General features: G+C 43.5%; 1 protein-coding gene across 3 annotated transcripts in view; it reads left to right on the forward strand.

Annotated features, from left to right (window-relative positions):
• Positions 1-19809, forward strand: part of PARP2 (poly(ADP-ribose) polymerase 2) — a 1124938-nt gene that overhangs the window by 904389 nt on the left and 200740 nt on the right. For all 3 annotated transcript variants that reach the window (XM_044058251.1, XM_044058252.1, XM_044058253.1), the window contains one exon: positions 5800-5927. In XM_044058251.1, coding sequence (XP_043914186.1) covers positions 5800-5927 — 128 coding nt within the window. The remainder of the gene's footprint in view (positions 1-5799; positions 5928-19809) is intronic.

The following is a 19809-nucleotide window of genomic DNA, read 5'->3' on the forward strand; positions in this document are numbered from 1 at the left end:
CTCACAGACTATGTCTGAGACTGATATGAGCCTAGCTTTGAGCAGTATTCTACCTTCTTCATGGATGATACTAGAATTTGAGCAAAACATAATTGACTTGAATAATTGGCTTAGTTTTTTGTGTCATTCAGAGGAAGTCCAGTGTTTGTCAGCCTGGAAGGATATGATCAACAGGCTAAGCTGCTTTGCCAGGGATGGCCTACATCTGTCTCCTTTAGGGTTGTAATTATTGGCAGATATTCCCCTCCCCCCACATAGTACCATTTTTAGGCAATGCCAACCTGATAAACCTACCAGCATACTAAGAAACTCCACTGTCTACAAGCCCTTCCCACACCAGAGCATGTTGATGTCAGAGTAGTGACTGAAACGTGGTCTAAAATGGTGGAGAGTACTCTGGCTGTGCAGGGCTATAATGCCTTTCGCACGTTTAGAATATCTACTATTAAGGGGGGGTGTTTCTATTTCCATATAGAAGAGATTCGCATCAAGGCTGTTTAAGCAGCATGATGCACTAGAGCTTCTTGTCCAAATAACCATCAGAAAGGTCCCGTATTATTAGCTAGCTGTAGAACTCCCTCTGTGACCCAAGAAAGCCACAACATCTATATACAAGAACCAAAATCACTCAGGATTAAACCCAATACCATTTTTATAGTTGATCTAAACTATCCAATTGTAGCACAAAGATTCCTGGACTTTTTCAATACATATTCCACTGGGGGGGGCAATATCTTGGACCTTACCCTTACAAACTTGAGTACATTTTGCACCATCCCTTTCATATCTTCATCACTTGTTAAGTCTGACCAGAAAGCCATCTCTTTCGAAGTAATAAAATTGAAACCAGAGATCCCTTCCACCCCAGGTATCTTTAGAACTTTCTCTAAGACAAACTGCTTTTATGTGAAGAATTGGCAAGGTTCAAATCCCTACCAAACCCAGTTAACTCCACTGAATACAAAGAAACGTAAACCCACTACACTATACCAGCATGCAAACCGCTACATAGATGAAGTTGTACCCTTTAGGACCAAGTCCAGGGCAAACCCCAGAAAGTCACATGGTGAAACCATAATAGCAATGGTTACCTCTCCCTCTTCTTCCTTCTACCTATCCTAAAACATTCTCTCTCTCTCCTCTTAATACTAATCATCCATATACTTCTCTTTTTTCCTTTTACCAAGTTCATTTCCAAATATGTTTCATAGCTCTTTACATGATGTTGTTATTGTTAATGATGTTCTGTTTAGATGTATATTTGCTGATTATTTTTATACTTCTGTTTACTAAGTTCTGCATGTAATGTTGGAATTTTTCTGGAGTTTTTCTCCCCAGACCTCCACTGAAAAGGGGTAGCTTTCTTCCCGTTTGAGCTATCCTGATAAGCAAATGCAGTAAATAATTAACAGTCGCGAATGATGGGAGACTGGATAATAAATACATTAACAATGTTGGCTGATGAGGATGAGACTGCAGTACTGTTAGAGATGCAGCAGAAAATTGTATTGCAGCATTGGAAGGAATGAATTGTGATGTTTCCCTTGAGTTGCCTTTGCAGTGAGTCAGCCATGATGAAACCATTCCAGACGGGCCAGACAGAGAGGCTGCATAGGCTTACATTTAAGAAAGAACTGCTGAGAAGCAGACAGCTATTGGATCTTGCGCGGCAGTTCTTGCTGAATGAGAAAAGAATGTGGAGCAGTGGATGCAGAAGTGAAGGAAACCTGTTGTCGGAATCCAAAGTAAAAAGGATGGTGCTGTTAACAGATACTTTGTGCTCATCTAGACAAGCTGTTTGGTTACAGGGCTCCTGAGATTCATTTTTTATTACATTTGGGGACGGAACAGTTTTGTGACATTACATTGAATCTTTTCAGTTATTGGAAAGATTCATATTAGTTGAAACACAGAAGCAAAACTAATAATGTAATGAGTATGTTTTCTCAAATATGACTGCAAAATAAAAAGCTGCTGAACATTTAGTTCTGAGAGTTTACAGTTGATAAAAGTGAGCTATAAATGTTTTTAGTGAGTTTTGTTCAGAAAGTGAAACGGACAAAAATAGATGAAATAAATTTAGGGACTGGGGGTTGGGATGTGGAGGCAGCACTGTAATATATTGTTGTTGTTTGTCTTTCGGCTTTTTTCCGGTAAGGGGTCGCCACAGCGGAACACTGGTCTGCTAATGATTGGCAGTTGGTTTTTATGGTGTCGAGTTGCCAGCCTGACGTCCAACCTTCAACGAAGGCACGCCAATTCAAACAGCACTGTAATATATGAATAATAAATTACAACATATCCCATGCTTTGTTGTGATCTAATTAAACAGCAGGTCTTCCAAGCTTGTAAAAGCAAAGCATCATCACTCTGAAAGGGTTCTAGGACCAGCAGCAGTGATTCGCCACTTATAAATTAATATAATAAAAGGAATTGTAATCAGTATGCAGAGAGGGATCATGCTGTAAACAGTTGAAAAATGGTATTTACTGACTGTATGAAGGAGAGGCATTTGTATTATGAATGTGATGAAGGGAAGTGCACATTAAAAATGTTGGACAAAAACAAATGTAAAATGGGTTGGAAATTAAAATACTATAAGAAGGGAAGCTGCGTCAGATGAGGAATTAATTAAAAATAAAACAAATTTACCAATTAAGAAAATGTACATAAAATTACTGTGGCTGTTATACAGAATAGGTATGAAGTTTTAAGGGAGGAAGATGATAGAGAACATGTTTTCTTGTTTCTTCATCCTAAGTCAGCCTTTCTAACTTTTCCACTCAGGTTCCAGTTTTGGGCAACTTCAGATTTTCAGTTTATTTTGTTCCAGAAAATGTTTAATTTGTATTAAGATAAATGAAAAGAGACTGCTTATAATATTTACAAACTGTTCAAATATATAAATCACAATTTACATAAAAGTATTTAACAAAAATATGTTGCCAACAGCTTAATACACTTACTACTTTAAAAGTAATTTTAACTTGATCCAAAACCCAAACTTATGCTTTTTACCCTTTGATGTTAAAGTTTTAACATTCATTTCCTTTTAACATATAATAGAGGTCCGTCTAAGAAACTCATTGAAGTTTGTTGGCATTTTCACTTTTGCAATTTGAAGTTAATTCCTTGCTATTGCTGATAAAGTCCAGATCAAAGGGTACTATAAGGCATTAATGCAGTTAAGTATTATACACATATCAGACCACAGCGCTTTTAAAAACAAATGAAAATCCTCCCAGTATTTTCTCTCTTTTTTTCACATTTTAAATTTGACTGGTGCCATGTGTTTTTTTATTGTTTTCGTAGATGTCCAGCAAGTATATTCATAAGTTTTTAACATTTTAGAAATTCTACAAGGAGTAATAACTCTTTGTAGTATTTCCAAATTACAACTTTCCAGAATGTACTAGGAGGTGTTAAGCTGAGAAATTTTAAAATTAGGGAGATTATTAATTAAAGTAATGTGACACTCACACCTCAATGTACACATCGTTGTACCTTTCCCAGATTCAGGAACCTGCCCTTACAGGGTGCTGCATGGTGCTTTAACAAAAAAAGCCTACAGTGTTAAGTCAACTGCCTTTACCTCCAAGATATTTACATGTAGAGAGGCCTCTTGTAGTGGCCAGATTCCTTGGATTGTCTGCCCTAGTTGGTGTCCACACCCACCATTGGGCAGATGCTTCCTTAGTGATAGTCACACTGACAAATAGCGAAACAAAGAAACACTGCTAAGAACGACTGCCTTGGCGAAGTCACCAATGAAGATGCTGATGGAAAACCTTTGAGATATGAACTGAAAAGTACACAGTGTCTGGAATTTGATCTGACTGGACCTTAAATGTCCACTGAGGACCTTCATTTGGTACCTTGCAAAGGGTCAGCTGTTCTTTTTGCAGACACTATAGGGTGTGGATAAGGCAGTTGTCCTAACATTAGAGGACCTCTTCCTGCAGGTGAGAGTGCCATCCAGTCCAACAATATGGCTGTGTTTTGATAAAGCAACAAGTAGGTCAGAACCTGATATACGGCTGTGAGAATGGGCTATGCCAACTTGCTGCTTTCTCACAGTAATGCATATCCCCAGTCAGCCCATATATGTAGAGGACAAGCTCAACAGAGGATTACTGAGGCCTCACAAGTGACTCATCCATCAGCCAGTGGCAAAAACTTGTCTTTCACCACCACTGGGAAAGGCCTTGTTTCCATTTATTTGCATCACTGACTTCTCCAAGTGCAGCAGCTGCTTTTGTGTAATTTCCTGTTCAGGGACTTTTTTCTTGCAGTGCTGCTGTTCAAAAGTGGTCTCCGGGTCTTCTCTCTACCTTTTCTCCTTTACATCTGTGATGAAGTTTCTGCAGAAAGCTAGAATGCATTAGGCCCGGGTCATCCTCTTAATCTCATTCTGTCTTAGACAAGTATGGTTTCTTCTTCTGTGCTCTATTTTACACGAGAGGCCTCTTCTCAAATATCACAGAAGTCTCCTGTCTCATCCATTTGACAAGCCTCACGAAGGTGCAAAGTCCCTCTCACTAGCTGCATATTTTCTCCAGTTCCTCTGACAGGGACCCCTTGTACCCTTTTCCAGTGGTCCGGATCCTTATGGCATTCCAGACACCCTCCACGAGAAAAACATACAAAATTAAATGGACAAAGTTTGCCTTATGGATGGCAGATTAAGCTCCAATTTCATTCTTATCTTCAGTTCCAGCAGTCATGCAACTTTAAGCTAATATCTTTAATCAGTGCTGCAGCTACTCCACAGCTCAAGTTTATTTAGCAACAATTTCTAACTTTCACCAAGGAATTAATTTCTTGCCTTTAGCATTTTAAGTTTTGCAAATGATTTCTGAGAGGAACTTTCTTGCTTTGACCTCACTTCAAGAAAAATGTTTGTCTGGAGCCTAAACTTTATGCTCGAAAATTTGACACTGCCTCTGTTTGAATCAGCTGCTAAAGCAGGTTTAGTACTTATCTTGGAAGCTCCTATTTCTTTTGGCAGTTATCTCTTGCAGAAATGTTTCTGAAATTGTCTGCTCTATAAACTTCCATATATACTATTTCAAAAAGACATGTCTTTCTGCTCTGATCCACCCTTTATGCTAAGGATTGCAATCGAAATTTAATGAGTCAATCTCCCTGTACACTTGTTTCCGTAGTCATGCTGGGGAAAAGCACTTGTTTCGCTGTCTAAATGTTCGACAACTGTGCTTTTATTTGGCTAGAGTAAAATACATTAGAAAAGATCAGCTTTTTCTCTCATTTGCACCTAACCATTTATAACAGAAAACATACAAAGTCACCCTGCAGAAGTTGCTGTAAACTTATTTAAATAATGCTTTCGTAAATAAAGTTAAGATGCATTCAACTAGAGCTGTAGCCTGTATGTGCTACAAGTAGTAGCCTTTTTTCCAAAAATTCCCCATTTGATACCTCATGTGACACCTGTGCAGCTGTGACAGCAAGGAGTGGGATTTTGCAGCTTGGGAAAGTCTTCATGGCAATGAACAACCACTGCACATGGCTAACTACTAGTCCTAATGCTGAAGGGGGCAGATGGTGGGTTATGAACTTCTGTTATGGTAAGTATAATTTGTTTTCTTAATATTGCATCTAGCAATGTTTGCTGTTTTGTTTCTTTTTTTCCCCTTGTTTTTCACCTTCTTTTTGTCATGTTTCTGAAACCCCCAACACCATTTACCTCCTCTCATTCCATTATGCCCATTTTATTCTTTAATTTTTCTTACCTGTTATCCATTTTAATATTTTTTTTCTTGTGTTTCTGTCCTTTAGGTTATAGAAAATTACCTGCAGTCTACCCATGCCTCCACTCACAATGACTACACCATGAAGATCCTTGAGATTTTTGAGATTAAAAAGGAAGGGGAAGAGGAAGTCTTCAGAAATGACCTGAGTAACCGGTAAGGAATGGTATCAGGTTTCGTGTCTTAATTATAGTGGCACTGTTAGGTGGAATTTTGCCAGTGGTGGTTTGTGAGATGACAGGAATCTTCCACAGTAGTTTGTTTCTGATCATAACAAATGCATCCAAATGTTTTTTTTTTGCCAAAGGAATCCTTCTGTATGTACTTCATATACAAGATTGATAACCCCTTCTTGTGAGTTCACTAACATTCTTACAAAGGAGAAGAGGTGGTTGATTGGGACAAATGGTTCTATATTGGAGAAGCTGTTAAGCCACTTTCTGATTTCAAGTTTTATTTTGTTCTCCCTCATGATCCTACTTTGGAATTTAAGAGAAGTGTTGGCTTCTTTTACACTTTTGGGTAGATTCTGAGATTATTTCTCATGAATTAGTTGATGAATTATCTATGGATGGTTCAGTACCTCCATGTTGTTGTCTTCTGTTTGGTTATAAGAACAGAAGATGTCCTTCCTCATCACTGTTGCTGTATTTATATCTAAAGGGATCTCCAGCCAAGGATAGCCCAACGTCTGGCCAGTGTACTAAACCCTTTAATATTTACAGGTGCCAGACGTCACATGTACGCTACCAGCACAAGGTATAGGTCATAAAGATGATGTACAGACGCACACACTTAAAACTGTTTTGCCACCAGTCTGGTCGCCATCATTTAAAGTCAGTCTGAACACCTTTCTGCTGGGCTCATTAACTAGCTTTATTTCAGATATGTGCCCCATCGGCGTTTCTCCTTGTCTTTCTTTATTTATAGATTTATAGATTCATAGATTAGTACTAAGCTAACTGCCCTTGGGAGCCATTTTAAGCTTAGCCAATCATCCCTTGTGGGACTCAAACCTTGCACCTTGTGTTTGTAAGGCAAACACCTTAACCATTAGGCCACCCTCCCAACCACTTTAGTGCTGGTTGGGTTCATGTCGCCCAGAAAGGGACATTGTCAGTGAAAAGACCATCACAACCAGTGTCTCTTCTGTTTGGGTGCTTCCCACGACCATACGCAGGGTTCTGTCTGCCAGACTTTTGTCCTGAAAACCCTACATAGTTGTCTCTCCTTATCTATTTACCTTGAAAAGCAATGTCTTAAGCTGTTGGCTGAAGGTGCTGTGGCTTAGTCTTCCCATCCCAAAGGTCAGATGTCGGCCAAGAAAAAGATCAAAAAACTTAAGTCTGCTGTGGCTGCTCTACATCCTTTCTCAAACATTTCTGTAGGCTAGTGAAAGGCCAGAGGATCGTCTGATGGTTGCTTTGGATTCCTCTGCCACAATCTTGTTAGAGGCTGGCATGGATCTGACCTGTGTCACTTACACATCCTCGGAAGCTTTACAGATGTCTGCTCTAGATGTTGAGGGGCAACCTCGAATGATTATATCTGAGGTATCGAGGGGATTTCACAAATCTTAATGAGGGAGGAGATCCCAACTATGTTAAGTGTCACCAAGGGTCTGATCCTCCCAGGGTGTTTCCTGTGGACAAAGCATATTTTCCACTGTAGTTAAAGATCCCAAACATCAGTGGCAGGACGTTATTCAGGCGGTATTTAATGCTTTGATGGCTTTAAAGTCACCTCAAAGGGTGTCTGTACTTGCCAGTCCCTGGTCTTTTACTCCTCTTAAAAGACCCAGGGAACTGGACTCCTCAGTTGAGGATCAGGATTTGGGGAAAAAGTCCCTGGCTTACTCTTCAGGAACTTTAGTTTTGGGACACTGTTACTAGTATGATGGAATTTCTTAAGTGGAATTACTCTCAAGTGTCTGATATTCAGAAAAGGTATTTTGAGATGGAGTCTCTGAAGCCTTCTGCTGTTACCCTAGTTCTGCCTCTCATCCTGGGTACCTTTTCAGGAGCTTCTGTGGCCCTTTGCTTCTAAGTCCCCTGCTCCTAACAAACCTGACAGATTTTACAAGGTGACTGATGAATCCAATTTCTCTATAATGTCCTTCTGCTGATCCTTCTGTAATGTCTGTCTCTTCTGACAAGCCCTCCTTGCTGCTGCTCTCTACCAAGATGCTTCCTTCAGATAAGGATAGTAGGGCCATGGAGAGGCTGGACAAAAAGATTTACACTGCTGCCACTTATATTTCGGGTCATTAACTACCATACTTGTATGACCAGGTATGTTTTGATTCTCTCAGGTTTAAGTAGTTTCCAACCTTTCTGACTGAGGGGAAGGCTTCTGCCTTTTATCTGTTGGGTTTTATCTCTCTGGTTGCCCATCAGTGTGTTAAATGCTACTACAACAAAGGTGAGGCTTCCTGCAGGGCTGCTACATTTGGATCTGTTATGAGGCATTACTCTTGGCTTTGTCTTCAGGCTTTGCCTGATGACATTGAGGCCAAACTATTGGAAAATCTTTTTGTTACTTCTGTTGAACTTTAAGTCCCTCCAGGGTAAAGCCTTAACCTTACAGGAGTTGAATATAATGTTGTTTCTCCAATTCCTCAGAGGAGTTACCCATCCGGATATGCTTTTGTTTGCAAGCGGTCTCACCCTACACCCAAAGGAATAAAGGGTTCTAGGTGTGTGCCTCCTGCTAAGTCCACTCAAACTGCTACTTCCCAAAAGCCTACTTTTCAGGATAGGCCAGGTTTCATTTGACAGTTTGCTCACCCTTTACCTTTGCCAGGTTCCTTTATCCCTGTCTTTCCCTGTCTCTTCCAAATTGGTTGAAGATCACAACAGGCTCCTTGGTTCTGTCCATTATCCATCAGGGATATTTCCTGGTTTGGAAATCCCTTCTTCCCTTATTGGGCATTCCACAATCTTCTCGAGAACAACCTCTTTTCTCAGAGGTTCTGCATTCCCTTTTGATCCAGGGCATAATTCAACCTGTGCCCCTCTGCCCAGGTAAGGAGGAGTTTCTGTTCGAGAATGTTTTTGGTTACCATAAAGGAGGGCACTTGGAGACCAATTCTGGACCTTTTCCCAGCTCAACACCTTTCTCAAGATTCCTTCCTTTCGGATGTTGTCTCTTCAGCCGTTATTTCCCCTTTTTCTACCTAGGCCTTTCTAGTTTTCTCTGGATCTCAAGGATGCCTATCTTAATATCCCCATCCATCCCCTTTTCAGGAAATGTTTACTTTTCTTTGTTTCTTAGTTGCATTTTCAGTTCTATGCTTTGCCCTTTGGCCTCTCTACTGCCTCAGGGGTGGTCACCAAATGCCTTGCTGCTGTCATTGCCTTTTGCAGTATGAGAGGAGTTCAAATCTTTCCTTATTTGGGCGATCTGCTCATTCAAGCTGCTTCCCCTGATGCTCTTGCTTCAGGATTTCCAGTTTATTATTTCCCTATTGCAGAGTCTGGGGTTCACCATAAATATCCATAAATCAGCTCTATCCCATTCTCAGGATCACATTTTTCTTGGTTGCAGGCTGTAGACCATCCCCATGCTGACATCTCTATCTGCCCCCAAGGCCCTGTCTCTTACTGCCTTTTTCCAGTCTCCTCCTCCTCTGGTTTCAGTCACAGCCAGGCATTTTGTCACTCTCTGGTTCAGGCTTTCCACCATTCCCATGCTTCGTGTTGCCAGGCTCCACATATGAAAGTTACAGTGGTACCTCAACTCATTGTGGCTCAACAACTGCCACCCTTTGGACTTCCCTGTCCCTTTCCTTCCTGGTCTCAAGCTTGACCTTCAATTGTGGATTCATCAACTTTCTGTTAATCCAGGTCTTCCTTTTCAGGCTCCAGTCCTGACTCGAGCTCTTTACAGACACCTCAGACAGGGGATGGGGGGCCTTCTTTGGCTGTCTCTTGGTTCAGGGTCTCTGCCTTATCAGAGGTCAGACCACATCATTGTAAAAGAGATGAGGTCTCTGCTTCTAGCTCTTTAAGCTTTTCATTCCGTCTTTCATGCTGGTCCCCTCAAAATTTTTAGAGAGAATGCCACAGTGATGTGGTATGTCAACAAACAAGGGGGGACAAGGTCCTACTTTCCTTGCAGACTAGCTCTTCAAGTCTGGAATCTAGCTGTCTGGTATCAAGTGGCTCTTCAGGCTGTTTACATTCCCTTGGAGCAGAGTCTAGTGGCAGACTCCTAGAGCAAGTCCAGCACACAAGCTCACAAATTGATGCTTCAGAGAGAGATATTCCTGGGCATTGTCCATCAGAGGGCTATTTCTCAGGTAGATTTTTTTTGCCTCCCCTCTGAACAGACATCTTCCTCTATTCTGTTTCAGAGCCCCAAGTCCTGTGGCTTGGAAGTGGACACCCTGTGTTTTCCTTGGAAGGGGATGTTTCTGTACTCCTTCCTACCACTTCCACTGTTAACCATAAGTCTTGCACAAGATCAGGGAAGGACTGTCACTGTTCCAAAATCTTGCTGATGACTCCCTATTGGCCCAGGCAGCATTGGTTCCCCCTTCTGTCTCATTTGGCCAGGGGCAGTCACCACAAGTTACCTCACCGGGTGGGCATTCTTACAAAAGACGAGGGATCTGTTATCCTTCCTCACTTCTCCACTCTTCAACTGACACTGTGGGTTATAGGAATTTGATCCCTTTTAGGCACGTGTTTTACGAGGACATGCCTCTGGTCCTGCAGGAGGCCAGAAAGCCCAGTACCAGGAAATCATATTTATCCAAGTGTAAAAGATTTTCTGTTTATTCCGCCTTTCTCTCCATCATGATCCCCTATCTGTGGAGGTTACTGTAGTTCTGTTATTTGTTTGCTGAGCTGGCAAGTTCTTAAGTTAAAGCTCACGTGTCGGCAATTTCTGGTTGTCTGCCCTTGACTCTTCCACTGGCCTCTTGATTTGAGGTCAAGCAGTTTCTTAAATGCATCCTTCATATCGAGGCTCCTATGAAGCCTATTCCGCCTTCCTAGGACTCTATTTTTGTCCTTGAAAAGTTAACTCAGGCTACCCTTGATCCTGCTCCTTACAACATTGAACTTGGAAGACTCTTCTTATTTTGGCTCTCACTTTAGCCAAGATGGTGTCTGAACTTCAGGCTCTCATGGCTGTTCCTATTTTCTTAGTTTTTCACAGAGACAGGGTGTCTCTATAGTAACCCTCCTTTTATGCCTAAGGTGGTTAATGACATGTTTTAATCAGTTTATTCATTTGCCTTCCTTTTTTCCTTCTTTGTAGTCTGCCAGTGTGAAGGTCCTTCACACTTTAGATTTGCATGGACGGTTCAGATATTATTTGGATAAAACTAAAGTTATTTGCAAATCTGTGCAGCTTTTTGTTTCCTTTCATCCCAGGTCTTTGGATGTGGCTGTTTATCTGCAAACCATCTCTTCCTGGATTTCTAAAGCCATTTCTTCTGGTTATTCTTTTCATGATAAATGTCTTTCCTCATCCGTAAAGGATCACTCTACCAGGGCTGTTGCCTCCTCTGCTGCTTTTTTTTTTTCAAGGGGCTGGATGCCAATTCTATCCTCAAGGTTGCTACTTGGTCTTGTCTTCATACTTTAAACATTATAAGTTGGATGTTATTTCCAGGGCTAGAGTTGGCTTTGTCGGGGCTATCCACCCTTGGTTTCTGGAGGGCTGTTCAGTGCTGTCCTTCTCCCAGGTTTCCTCTTGAGCTTTTGTACTCCCCCTTTAGTGATGGGTACTGCAGCAGTGATTACAGTTGTGCAAAACATTAGCATAACCGTTGCCATTCTCTTCACTGTTGCAGTATTCGCTGCCTGCCTCCTGCCCCCTCTGCTCTAGCCTGTTCTTTCTTGCCCTCCTGGCTGAGGGGCTCTTCTCCCCTTTCTGCTTCTGGATGCACATGCTCTTCCCTTGTCCATAAGGGCATTCTGCGCCTCCTGGGGCTTTTTCAGTTCTGAGTGTGTGCATCCATACCTCACCTTTATGCCCTACGCCTTGCTTGGGGAGCATATATGTGACATCCTTCACCTGTAAGTATTAAAGGCTTTGGTATACTAGCAGGATTTTGGGCTATCCTTCACTTATGTATACTTCAACAGTGAAGAGAAGGACATCTACTGTTATGGTAAGGTTTTATAAAACTGTGCTTTCCTCTACAGCTTATTCTGTAGTATTAGGTAGGGCTCCTCTTATGGAGGGGCACAGCTCTGTCGCCCATTCATTCCCTGAGTGGAAGTTAACAACCCAGTGAACATCAGGCAGTGGGGAGTGAGTAAATCTGCCAAATACAGTGAAGCACCTTCCCAATCCTTTTTGAATAGACTGACTGAAAGCTGTGTCACTATACTTGGTATTCTGCAAACTGCTAAGAAGTGACCTATTTCTGGAATGCAAGGCATCCTACGACCCAGTATTGATGAATTTACTGCACATCAGCAAGTCAGATGGAATTTACTGCACATCAGCAAGTCAAATGGTATCACAAATACTCAGTCTAGGGATCTAACGGTTTGGAGGGATAGGTATATCTCACAAAGGATACCCTTGCTCTCGAACTGACACATGAAACAAAGTATCTGATACTTGATATCCTTCTCTGTTTTATTGAGGAGTGTGTAGATCTTTACTTCCAAAAATGTTCGTGTGTGTGTGTGTGTGTGTGTGTGTGTGTGTGTGTGTGTGCACGCACGTGCATGAACTAGAAATGGCAGATAAACAGACAGGACATCTGGATTCAAACAATGTTAAGACTGTGGTAGAAAGATGCTCGATTCAGATGGGCATCTTTCCTGTGTATACTGTTTGGGTGCGCCCTATCTAGACATTACATGTAAGATTTGTCGGGGTTTCAGTGCCTGTACACTGGCAGAGCGATGAAATAAGCTTATTTTGAAAGGCTTGTTAAAATGCTCCTTTGAAGAAGTTAAGACATCTAAATTGTTGAAACCAGTTCCAAAAAAGAGAAACCATTCTGTGCCGACGTCACCATCGGCACAAGACATAAAATCACACAAGCCACCGGTTCCATCTGTGTGTTGAGAACTGAGGGCAAAAGTACCGAAAATTACTGAAAAATTACCTTTGGTACTGATGGTTCAGTCTCCATTGGTACCAATGGTTACTGCATCCAATACTGACCACTTCGGCACCAACCACTGCTTCTGTGCCAGCGACCTCTTTGGCACCAACAATCTGTCTTCAACTAGCTTCACTCACCTCTCATTTGGTTCTGACTTTACCCTCTGCACAGCAGCTGACAGTACTGAAAGTCGAGATATTTATACCTCCCAAGACTAAGTATTCCCCCTCTGTGAACCCATTCTTTGGTCAGCTCCCCAGCCCTTTCATTGATAGGCCAGAGTTTCCCTCGGGAATGTTGATCCGATCTTCCAAAAGTCTGTCTGAAGTGGACGTAGTTAGATTGGTGGACCAGCTTTTGGCTGCCAGGGGTCTCCCCGCACCTATGCAGACCTCTCTCCTTCCCGGAGCCGAGGGTTATTCTCCCAGGACTCCACCAGACTTTCTTCCTTCAACCTCCTTCCAAAATTTGGAGCCCACCACTTGGACCCTCGCGGTACCAGCTGCCTCAGTGCTGACGGTGGACCTTACCTCGGCACCGGGGTCATCTCTGATGTCTTTGGCACCATTGGATCCATTGCACACCCAGGACTGTGGTTTGACTGCCGGTTCCGAGACCTTCTGTACAGTTCTGGTTGTTTCTTCAGTGCCGTTTTTGGCTCTCGGGACCATGGCAGTGCCAACCCACCCTTGGCTCCTGTTCTGGACAGTGGCTCATCGGAGGGGGTGACCCCAGTTCTGAGGATGTTTTTCTCTGTTCCGGGCTCACCTCCCTCTTCAGGTGGGCCTGCCTTTCAGATCATGGAGAGAGCTGTAGCCTCAGCAGGCTCCCAGCTGGCTCCTTCTACTCTGGAGTGTCACAGTTTCGTATCCATTGGCTCACAGCTGTCACAATCTATTATGTCTGGACAGCGGGCACAGGAGCTGCAAGACACCCCTGTTCAGGGTCCCTCCTGCTCAGAGTCTTCCTCAGAATTTCCCCCTGAGGAGCCACACCATATGAAGACTTGGAAGAGGAAGTATCTAGATTCTCCAGAAGAGTCTGTCACTGAAGACCCTGATTATACGATGAAGGGGAAGGTTGCCTCCAGTCACCCCCTGAAGATGTCTCCAAAGGATACATCCTGTAAATACTGAAACAGAGGGGTTATTGGAAGCCCTCAAACCCATCCTCTGAGGAATATGTGTTCTTGTAAGCTTTTTATGCCCGCCCATTTACTTCCTGGGTGTCCCCACTTGCAGATGAAGGCTCCTGATTCCATAGAGTCCATTCCCCGGAGACCAGGTAAAATTTTGACAGCCTCTGAAGACCAGCCCCTTTGGACAAAGTGTCTAGCAGTAGATGCTATGCTGGTGGTATCAGCCACCAAAAAAGTGACTCACTGAGGACAGTTGTACTGTCCATCCTCCTAACTGAGAGTCTAGGACAGGTTTGGGATGCGAGTCTTTGCGTAATCAACCTTCGCTATTAGGTCCTTGAACTTCTTGGCACACTTTACTAGACTCCAAAAAGACGTGATAACTGAGCTTTCAGACACCCTTTCAGGAGCTGTATCTGATGAGGTTTGGGGTGAGGTTTGGGGTAAGGTTGCCTTGCAGCTTGCCACCCTGGAGTCTATCATAGACTCGTCCATGCGGCTCATTGCTTACACAGCCAAAGGGACATTTAGGGCAATGGGTACAGGCATTGCCATAAGGCACCATACCTCTGGATGCGCTTGTGTAACTTCGTGGAACCTTTCAAGTCTTCCTTTGTCAACACTCCTGTTGACTGTTCCTCTTTGTTTGACCCAAAAGTTAGAGACACATTAGCCAGTTGTGAAAAAGATGGAAAGACCCTTTCTGCTGTGGGCATTCATTTTTCCTACTCTTCAACGATCCTATTCTAGAAATCAAAGGAGTGGAAAAATGTAGTTCAAGAAATCCCAAGGGCCTTTTCATGACGCACGTGGTGAGTACTCCCCTCGGGTCAGAGGGAGGAACTCTACTGGAAGATGTCCACCCCGTGGCAGAGGGGGGTCTGCACAATCAAGGCTCCAGATATACCTTTTTCCGGAAAATCCTACCAGTGGTCTTGAACGGAGGCCCAATTGCTTACCTCTGGAAGCAGTTGGGGGAAGATTTTCACTGCACCAATCAGCCTGGTTCATGGTAACCTCAGATACTAGTGCAGAGAATCATCACCAGAGGTTACCACATCCCCTTCAGTCTCTTACCAAAGCTTCAAAAGTGAATCCCTGATGTTCTACCCAGTCAGAGGGATCTAGTAGCAGTAGAAATTCAAAATCTGCTCCAAAAAGGAGTCATTCGAGAAGTCACACCAGACCAAATAGGATCCGGATTTTACTCAAGATTCTTTTTAGTGCCAAAAAAGACAGGGGACTGGAGACCAATTCTAGATCTCAGCCTACTGAACAAGTTTGTACAACAGATGAAATTCCGAATGGTCACAGTTCAGTCTAGCATTCCCTTTCTAGGGAAGAACATTTGGATGTGCTCTATAGGTCTTCAGGACACGTATTTACTACATAAAGATGGACAAACGCCACAGAAGATATCTCCGCTTCTGGCTAGGAGTCCATCATTACCAATTCTGAGCACTGCCCTTCGGTCTCACCACAGCCCCAGGGTTTTCACCAAATGCATGGCAGTGGTAACAGCTCACTTGTGAGACTACGAGGATTCCGAGTGTTTCCATACCTAGATGACTGGCTCCTCACCCCCCCACCCCCCGGCATTTACTGCTTTACACCACAGACTTTGTACTACACCTCGCCAAGGCACTAGGCATTTTAATCAACAAGGGAAAAGTCACAGTTTACTCCTGGGCAAGATCTGGAGTTCATAGAGGCAAGACTAAATAAAGTTTTCTGTGTAGCCTCTCTCCCCCCACACAGGCCGATAAAGCTAAGGTTGCAAGTTCGAGCAGTCATTTTCCAAAACAAAGTTCCTGCTCGCCTGGTACTTCAAAAGTCTGGGAAACATGGCTGAGACTATTACTTTATTATCCCTGACAAGGTACCACATGAGGTTACTTCAATGGCTCTTGGCATCACAATGGTCAATTTTAACGCATCTGATGTCTCATCCAGTTCTGATGACAAATCGCTGCAAAAAGGATTTATCTTGGTGGGTGAACTCAGAAGAAAATCTGTGGGGTCGCACCTTTTCTCCCTCTCCGCCCAAAGCCATAGTGATCACTGCCGCTTCCCAGATGAGGTGGGGGGGCATTATTTGGGAAAGACTTTTCAAGGCACTTGGTCCCTGCAAGAGGCCAGTTTGCACATCAGCGTCCTAGAACTGAGGACAGTGCTTCTAACGTTGCTAGCATTCCAGTCTGTTCTTCCTTCGGGGACAGTTGCAATCCAGTCAGACAAACATGTCTGTAGTCTGGTACATCAACAAGCAGGAAGGAACAAGATCCTATCCACTATGTTGGGAAGCCCTCAGGATTTGTCAATGGGCTATCATTTCCAGACACTTTCTTATAACAACGCGTATCCCGGGAAACTCCAACATGATTGCAGACAAGTTGAGCAGATGCATCCTCCTGCCTCACAAGTGGTCTCTCAACCATAACATAGCAATGAAGATCTTTCTTTATTGGGACCAGCTGTACTGCGATCTGTTCACCTCTCCAATAAACAACAAATGCAGCAGCTGCTTTGCCCTAATTCCCCCTTACAGGGAGTCCCCGAGAGACCCACTTCTCGATTGGCTTTATGCCTTTCCCCCTACTCCACCGACTCCCCAATTTTTGAGGAAAAGCCCAGAGATTGAGAAGCAAAGTAATTCTCATTGCACCCTATTGGCCCCGTCAAGTATGGTTCCCCTTTCTTTGGCCTCATCTGGTTCACCGCCCTTGGATTTTGGACCCAGCTCCAGACCTACTATCTCAAGCTGCCGGCTTGGTATCTCCAATTCCAGTAATTGCCAGGCAGAATAACTTATCCTCTTTGGTACAAAAGATTCTTCTGGCTTCCCATAAACCATCCACTAGGAAACTTTACCTTAGCAAATGGAAAAGATTTCCGATTTGGGCCTGGACGAACAACATAGACCCCTTTTCAGCATCAATTAATAACGTCTTGGAATATTTAGCGTCCTTATATGAGTCGGGAGCCTCTGCTTCTACAATTAAGGTTCAGTTAGCCGCTATTTCCAATTTTCCCAACTGAGTCGATCATTCCTTGATGTCTCATCATTTATGCGAAATTTTTCTTAAAGGCGCCTTACATCTAAAGCCCCCATTAAAGGGTCCTGTAGCACCATGGAATTTGACTTTAGTCATACAATGCTTAGTTCGACAGCCCTTTGAGCCAGCAGCTACTTGTGACCTCAAGTTTTTGTCTTGGAAAACCCTCTTCCTAGTGGCCATCACATCTGCCAGGAGAATTTCCAAGTTACAAGCTTTATATGCGAAACATCCTAATATCATATTTCACAAAGAGAGAGTTTTGCTAAGAACCAACCCGTCCTTCCTCTCCAAAGTGGTATCAGAATCTAATGTTAACCAGTCGATAAGACTTGCCAGTCTTTACAAATTTTTCAAACAAAGGTGAATACTGTTTATATCTGCTGGACGTCCACAATGAAATCAGACCAGTTATTTGTATCCTTCTCAGGACCCGGATTGGGTAGACCTATATCAGAGGTTACTTTATCAAGATGGCTTAGAGATTGTGTTACCTTTGTCTACAGTCAGAATAAACTCATCCTGCCTGCTCCGGTTAGAGTGCATTCTACCAGATCTGTTTCCACTCAAGCGGTTTTTCATTCCAAGGCCTCTATGGAAGAAATATGTGCAGCTGCAAAGTGCAGTTGTGTACACTTACCATAAATGTAGATGTTCAATTATATTCACTGTTGCAGTCCTAGCAAATGGGTTATCCGGCTCCCAGAAGCCCTCAGTCAGCCGGAATACCAAATAAGTAAAAATGATGTCAGTTGTAAAGGACGTCAGGGCGTCCGATACAAAAGGAGGCAGCTGACTTCACTTTCTCAGTCTTTCTTGCCATGGCAGTCAGGAGCCCACAGAAAATGAGGCTTAAATCAAACACTAATTTGACAAATAAATTAAGCCTGTACCTCAGTAAAAAAGAATAGGAGAGGACCACAAAAAGGGGGAGGAGGGAGGGAAACCAGGACTGCAACAGTGAATACACTCAAACATCTACATTTATGGTAAGTGTACACAACTGTACTGTGTTCATTGTGTTTCACTGTTGCAGTCCTAACAAATGGGTTGATTACCAAAGCCCAGAGGAAAAAAAAAGGGGGAGGAACCAACAGCATCAAGGGTTGGAGATAATGCCCTGCAACACCGCAGTGGCAAACCCTGCCCTGGCTGTGGAAAACAGAGGCCGATTATAATGCTTTGTGAAAGTGTGAACAGAAGACCATGTGGCAGCCTCCAAAATGTTTTTAGTATGGACACCCCTGAGAAAGGCTGCTGAAGTGGAAGCCGATCTAGTAGAGTGGGTCCTAACCCCTTGAGGCGGAGCTTTGCCATGAATGGAATAACAAAAAGTAATGCAATGTGCAATCCATTTAGAAATGGTCTGCTTAGAAATAGCCTTGTCCTGGGCTCCAGGGGCAAAACTGACCAATAACTGTACTGATATCCGAAGGTCCTTAGTCCTGTTCAGGTAAAACCTGAGCTGTCTGTGCACATCAAGAGAATATAGGATCTTTTCACCTCTATTGCGAGGATTAGGAAAAAGGTAGGAAGGTGTATGGACTGATGAGTCAGTCTGGAAACCACCTTAGGCATAAAAGAGGGATTAGTCCTCAGAGAGACTCTGTCTGCATGGAAAATAAGAAAAGGCTCCATGGCCATCAAAGCTTGCAGCTCCGAAGCCCTCCTTGCTGAAGTTATAGCCAAGAGGAAGGCGGTCTTCCAAGAGAGAAACTTTAAATCTGTAGAGGCAGTTGGCTCAAAAGGAGGAAGAGTGAGTTTCTGCAGAACAAAATTAAGATCCCAGGCTGGAGTAGGTGCTCTGCTGGAAGGTTTTAAATTGCAAGCACCTCTGAGAAACATTTTCATCAGGGGATGAGAGAAAATGGGCTGTTCAAGAGAACAAGGAGCAGAGATGGCTGAAGCATGGATCTTGATAGAGGAAAAAGAAAGACCACCATGAAGCAAATCATCCAGGTACTCCAGGATCAGAGGAAGGGTAGGCTGAGAAGAAGATTCCCCTCTAGCCTGCATCTAATGAGTGAATCTTTCCCATTTGCCAGCATAAGACTTCCTAGTGCTAGGCCTCCTGGCCTCCCTCAGCACATCAACCACCTGCTGGGGAAAGGGAAGAAGAAAAAGATCATACAATGAGCCATGCTGCCAAATGGAGAGACTGAAGTTGAGGATGTAGAATGTTTCCCCTTTCCTGAACCAAATGATCTGGCTTCAGAGGAAGATGCCAAGGAGGAAGATGGGAGAGACTGCAAAGCAGTGGATACCAATGCTGTCTGGGCCAGACCGGAGCTATGAGAATAGTCCTTCGATGTTCGTTCCTGATCTTCAGTAATACTCTGGGAAGAAGAGGGGGGGGGGGCGTACACTGATAGCAACGTCCAAAGGAAGGACAGAGCATCCATTTTTCAGGCTCTGCTGTGCTGCTGTCTGGTGCCAAAGACAGGCAGCAGATGATTGTCTGGGGAGGAGAAGGGAGTGCCCCAATGTTGAATGATGCTGTAAAAGACTGCTCTGTTTAGCTGCCACTTGTGATGATCCAGGGTTTGCCTGCTCAACTGGTCTGCCAAAACTTTGAGCCTTCCTGGAAGAAACTGAGCTAGGAGATGCAGGTCCAGGGATGCTGCCATGGACCAAAGATTCATGCTTTCCCTGCACAGGGGGTAGCAGGGTCCCTGGAGAAAGAAGATGCTTGAAAGCCAGTAAGGCCTGCTGAACTGCAATCAACTCTTTTAGATTTATGTGCAGGTGCATCTGCTGGGCGTTCCA

The sequence above is a fragment of the Protopterus annectens genome, chromosome 16.part0 (genome assembly GCF_019279795.1).
Source record: "Protopterus annectens isolate FY-2018-M chromosome 16.part0, PAN1.0, whole genome shotgun sequence".
NCBI classification, from domain to species: Eukaryota; Metazoa; Chordata; order Ceratodontiformes; family Protopteridae; genus Protopterus; species Protopterus annectens.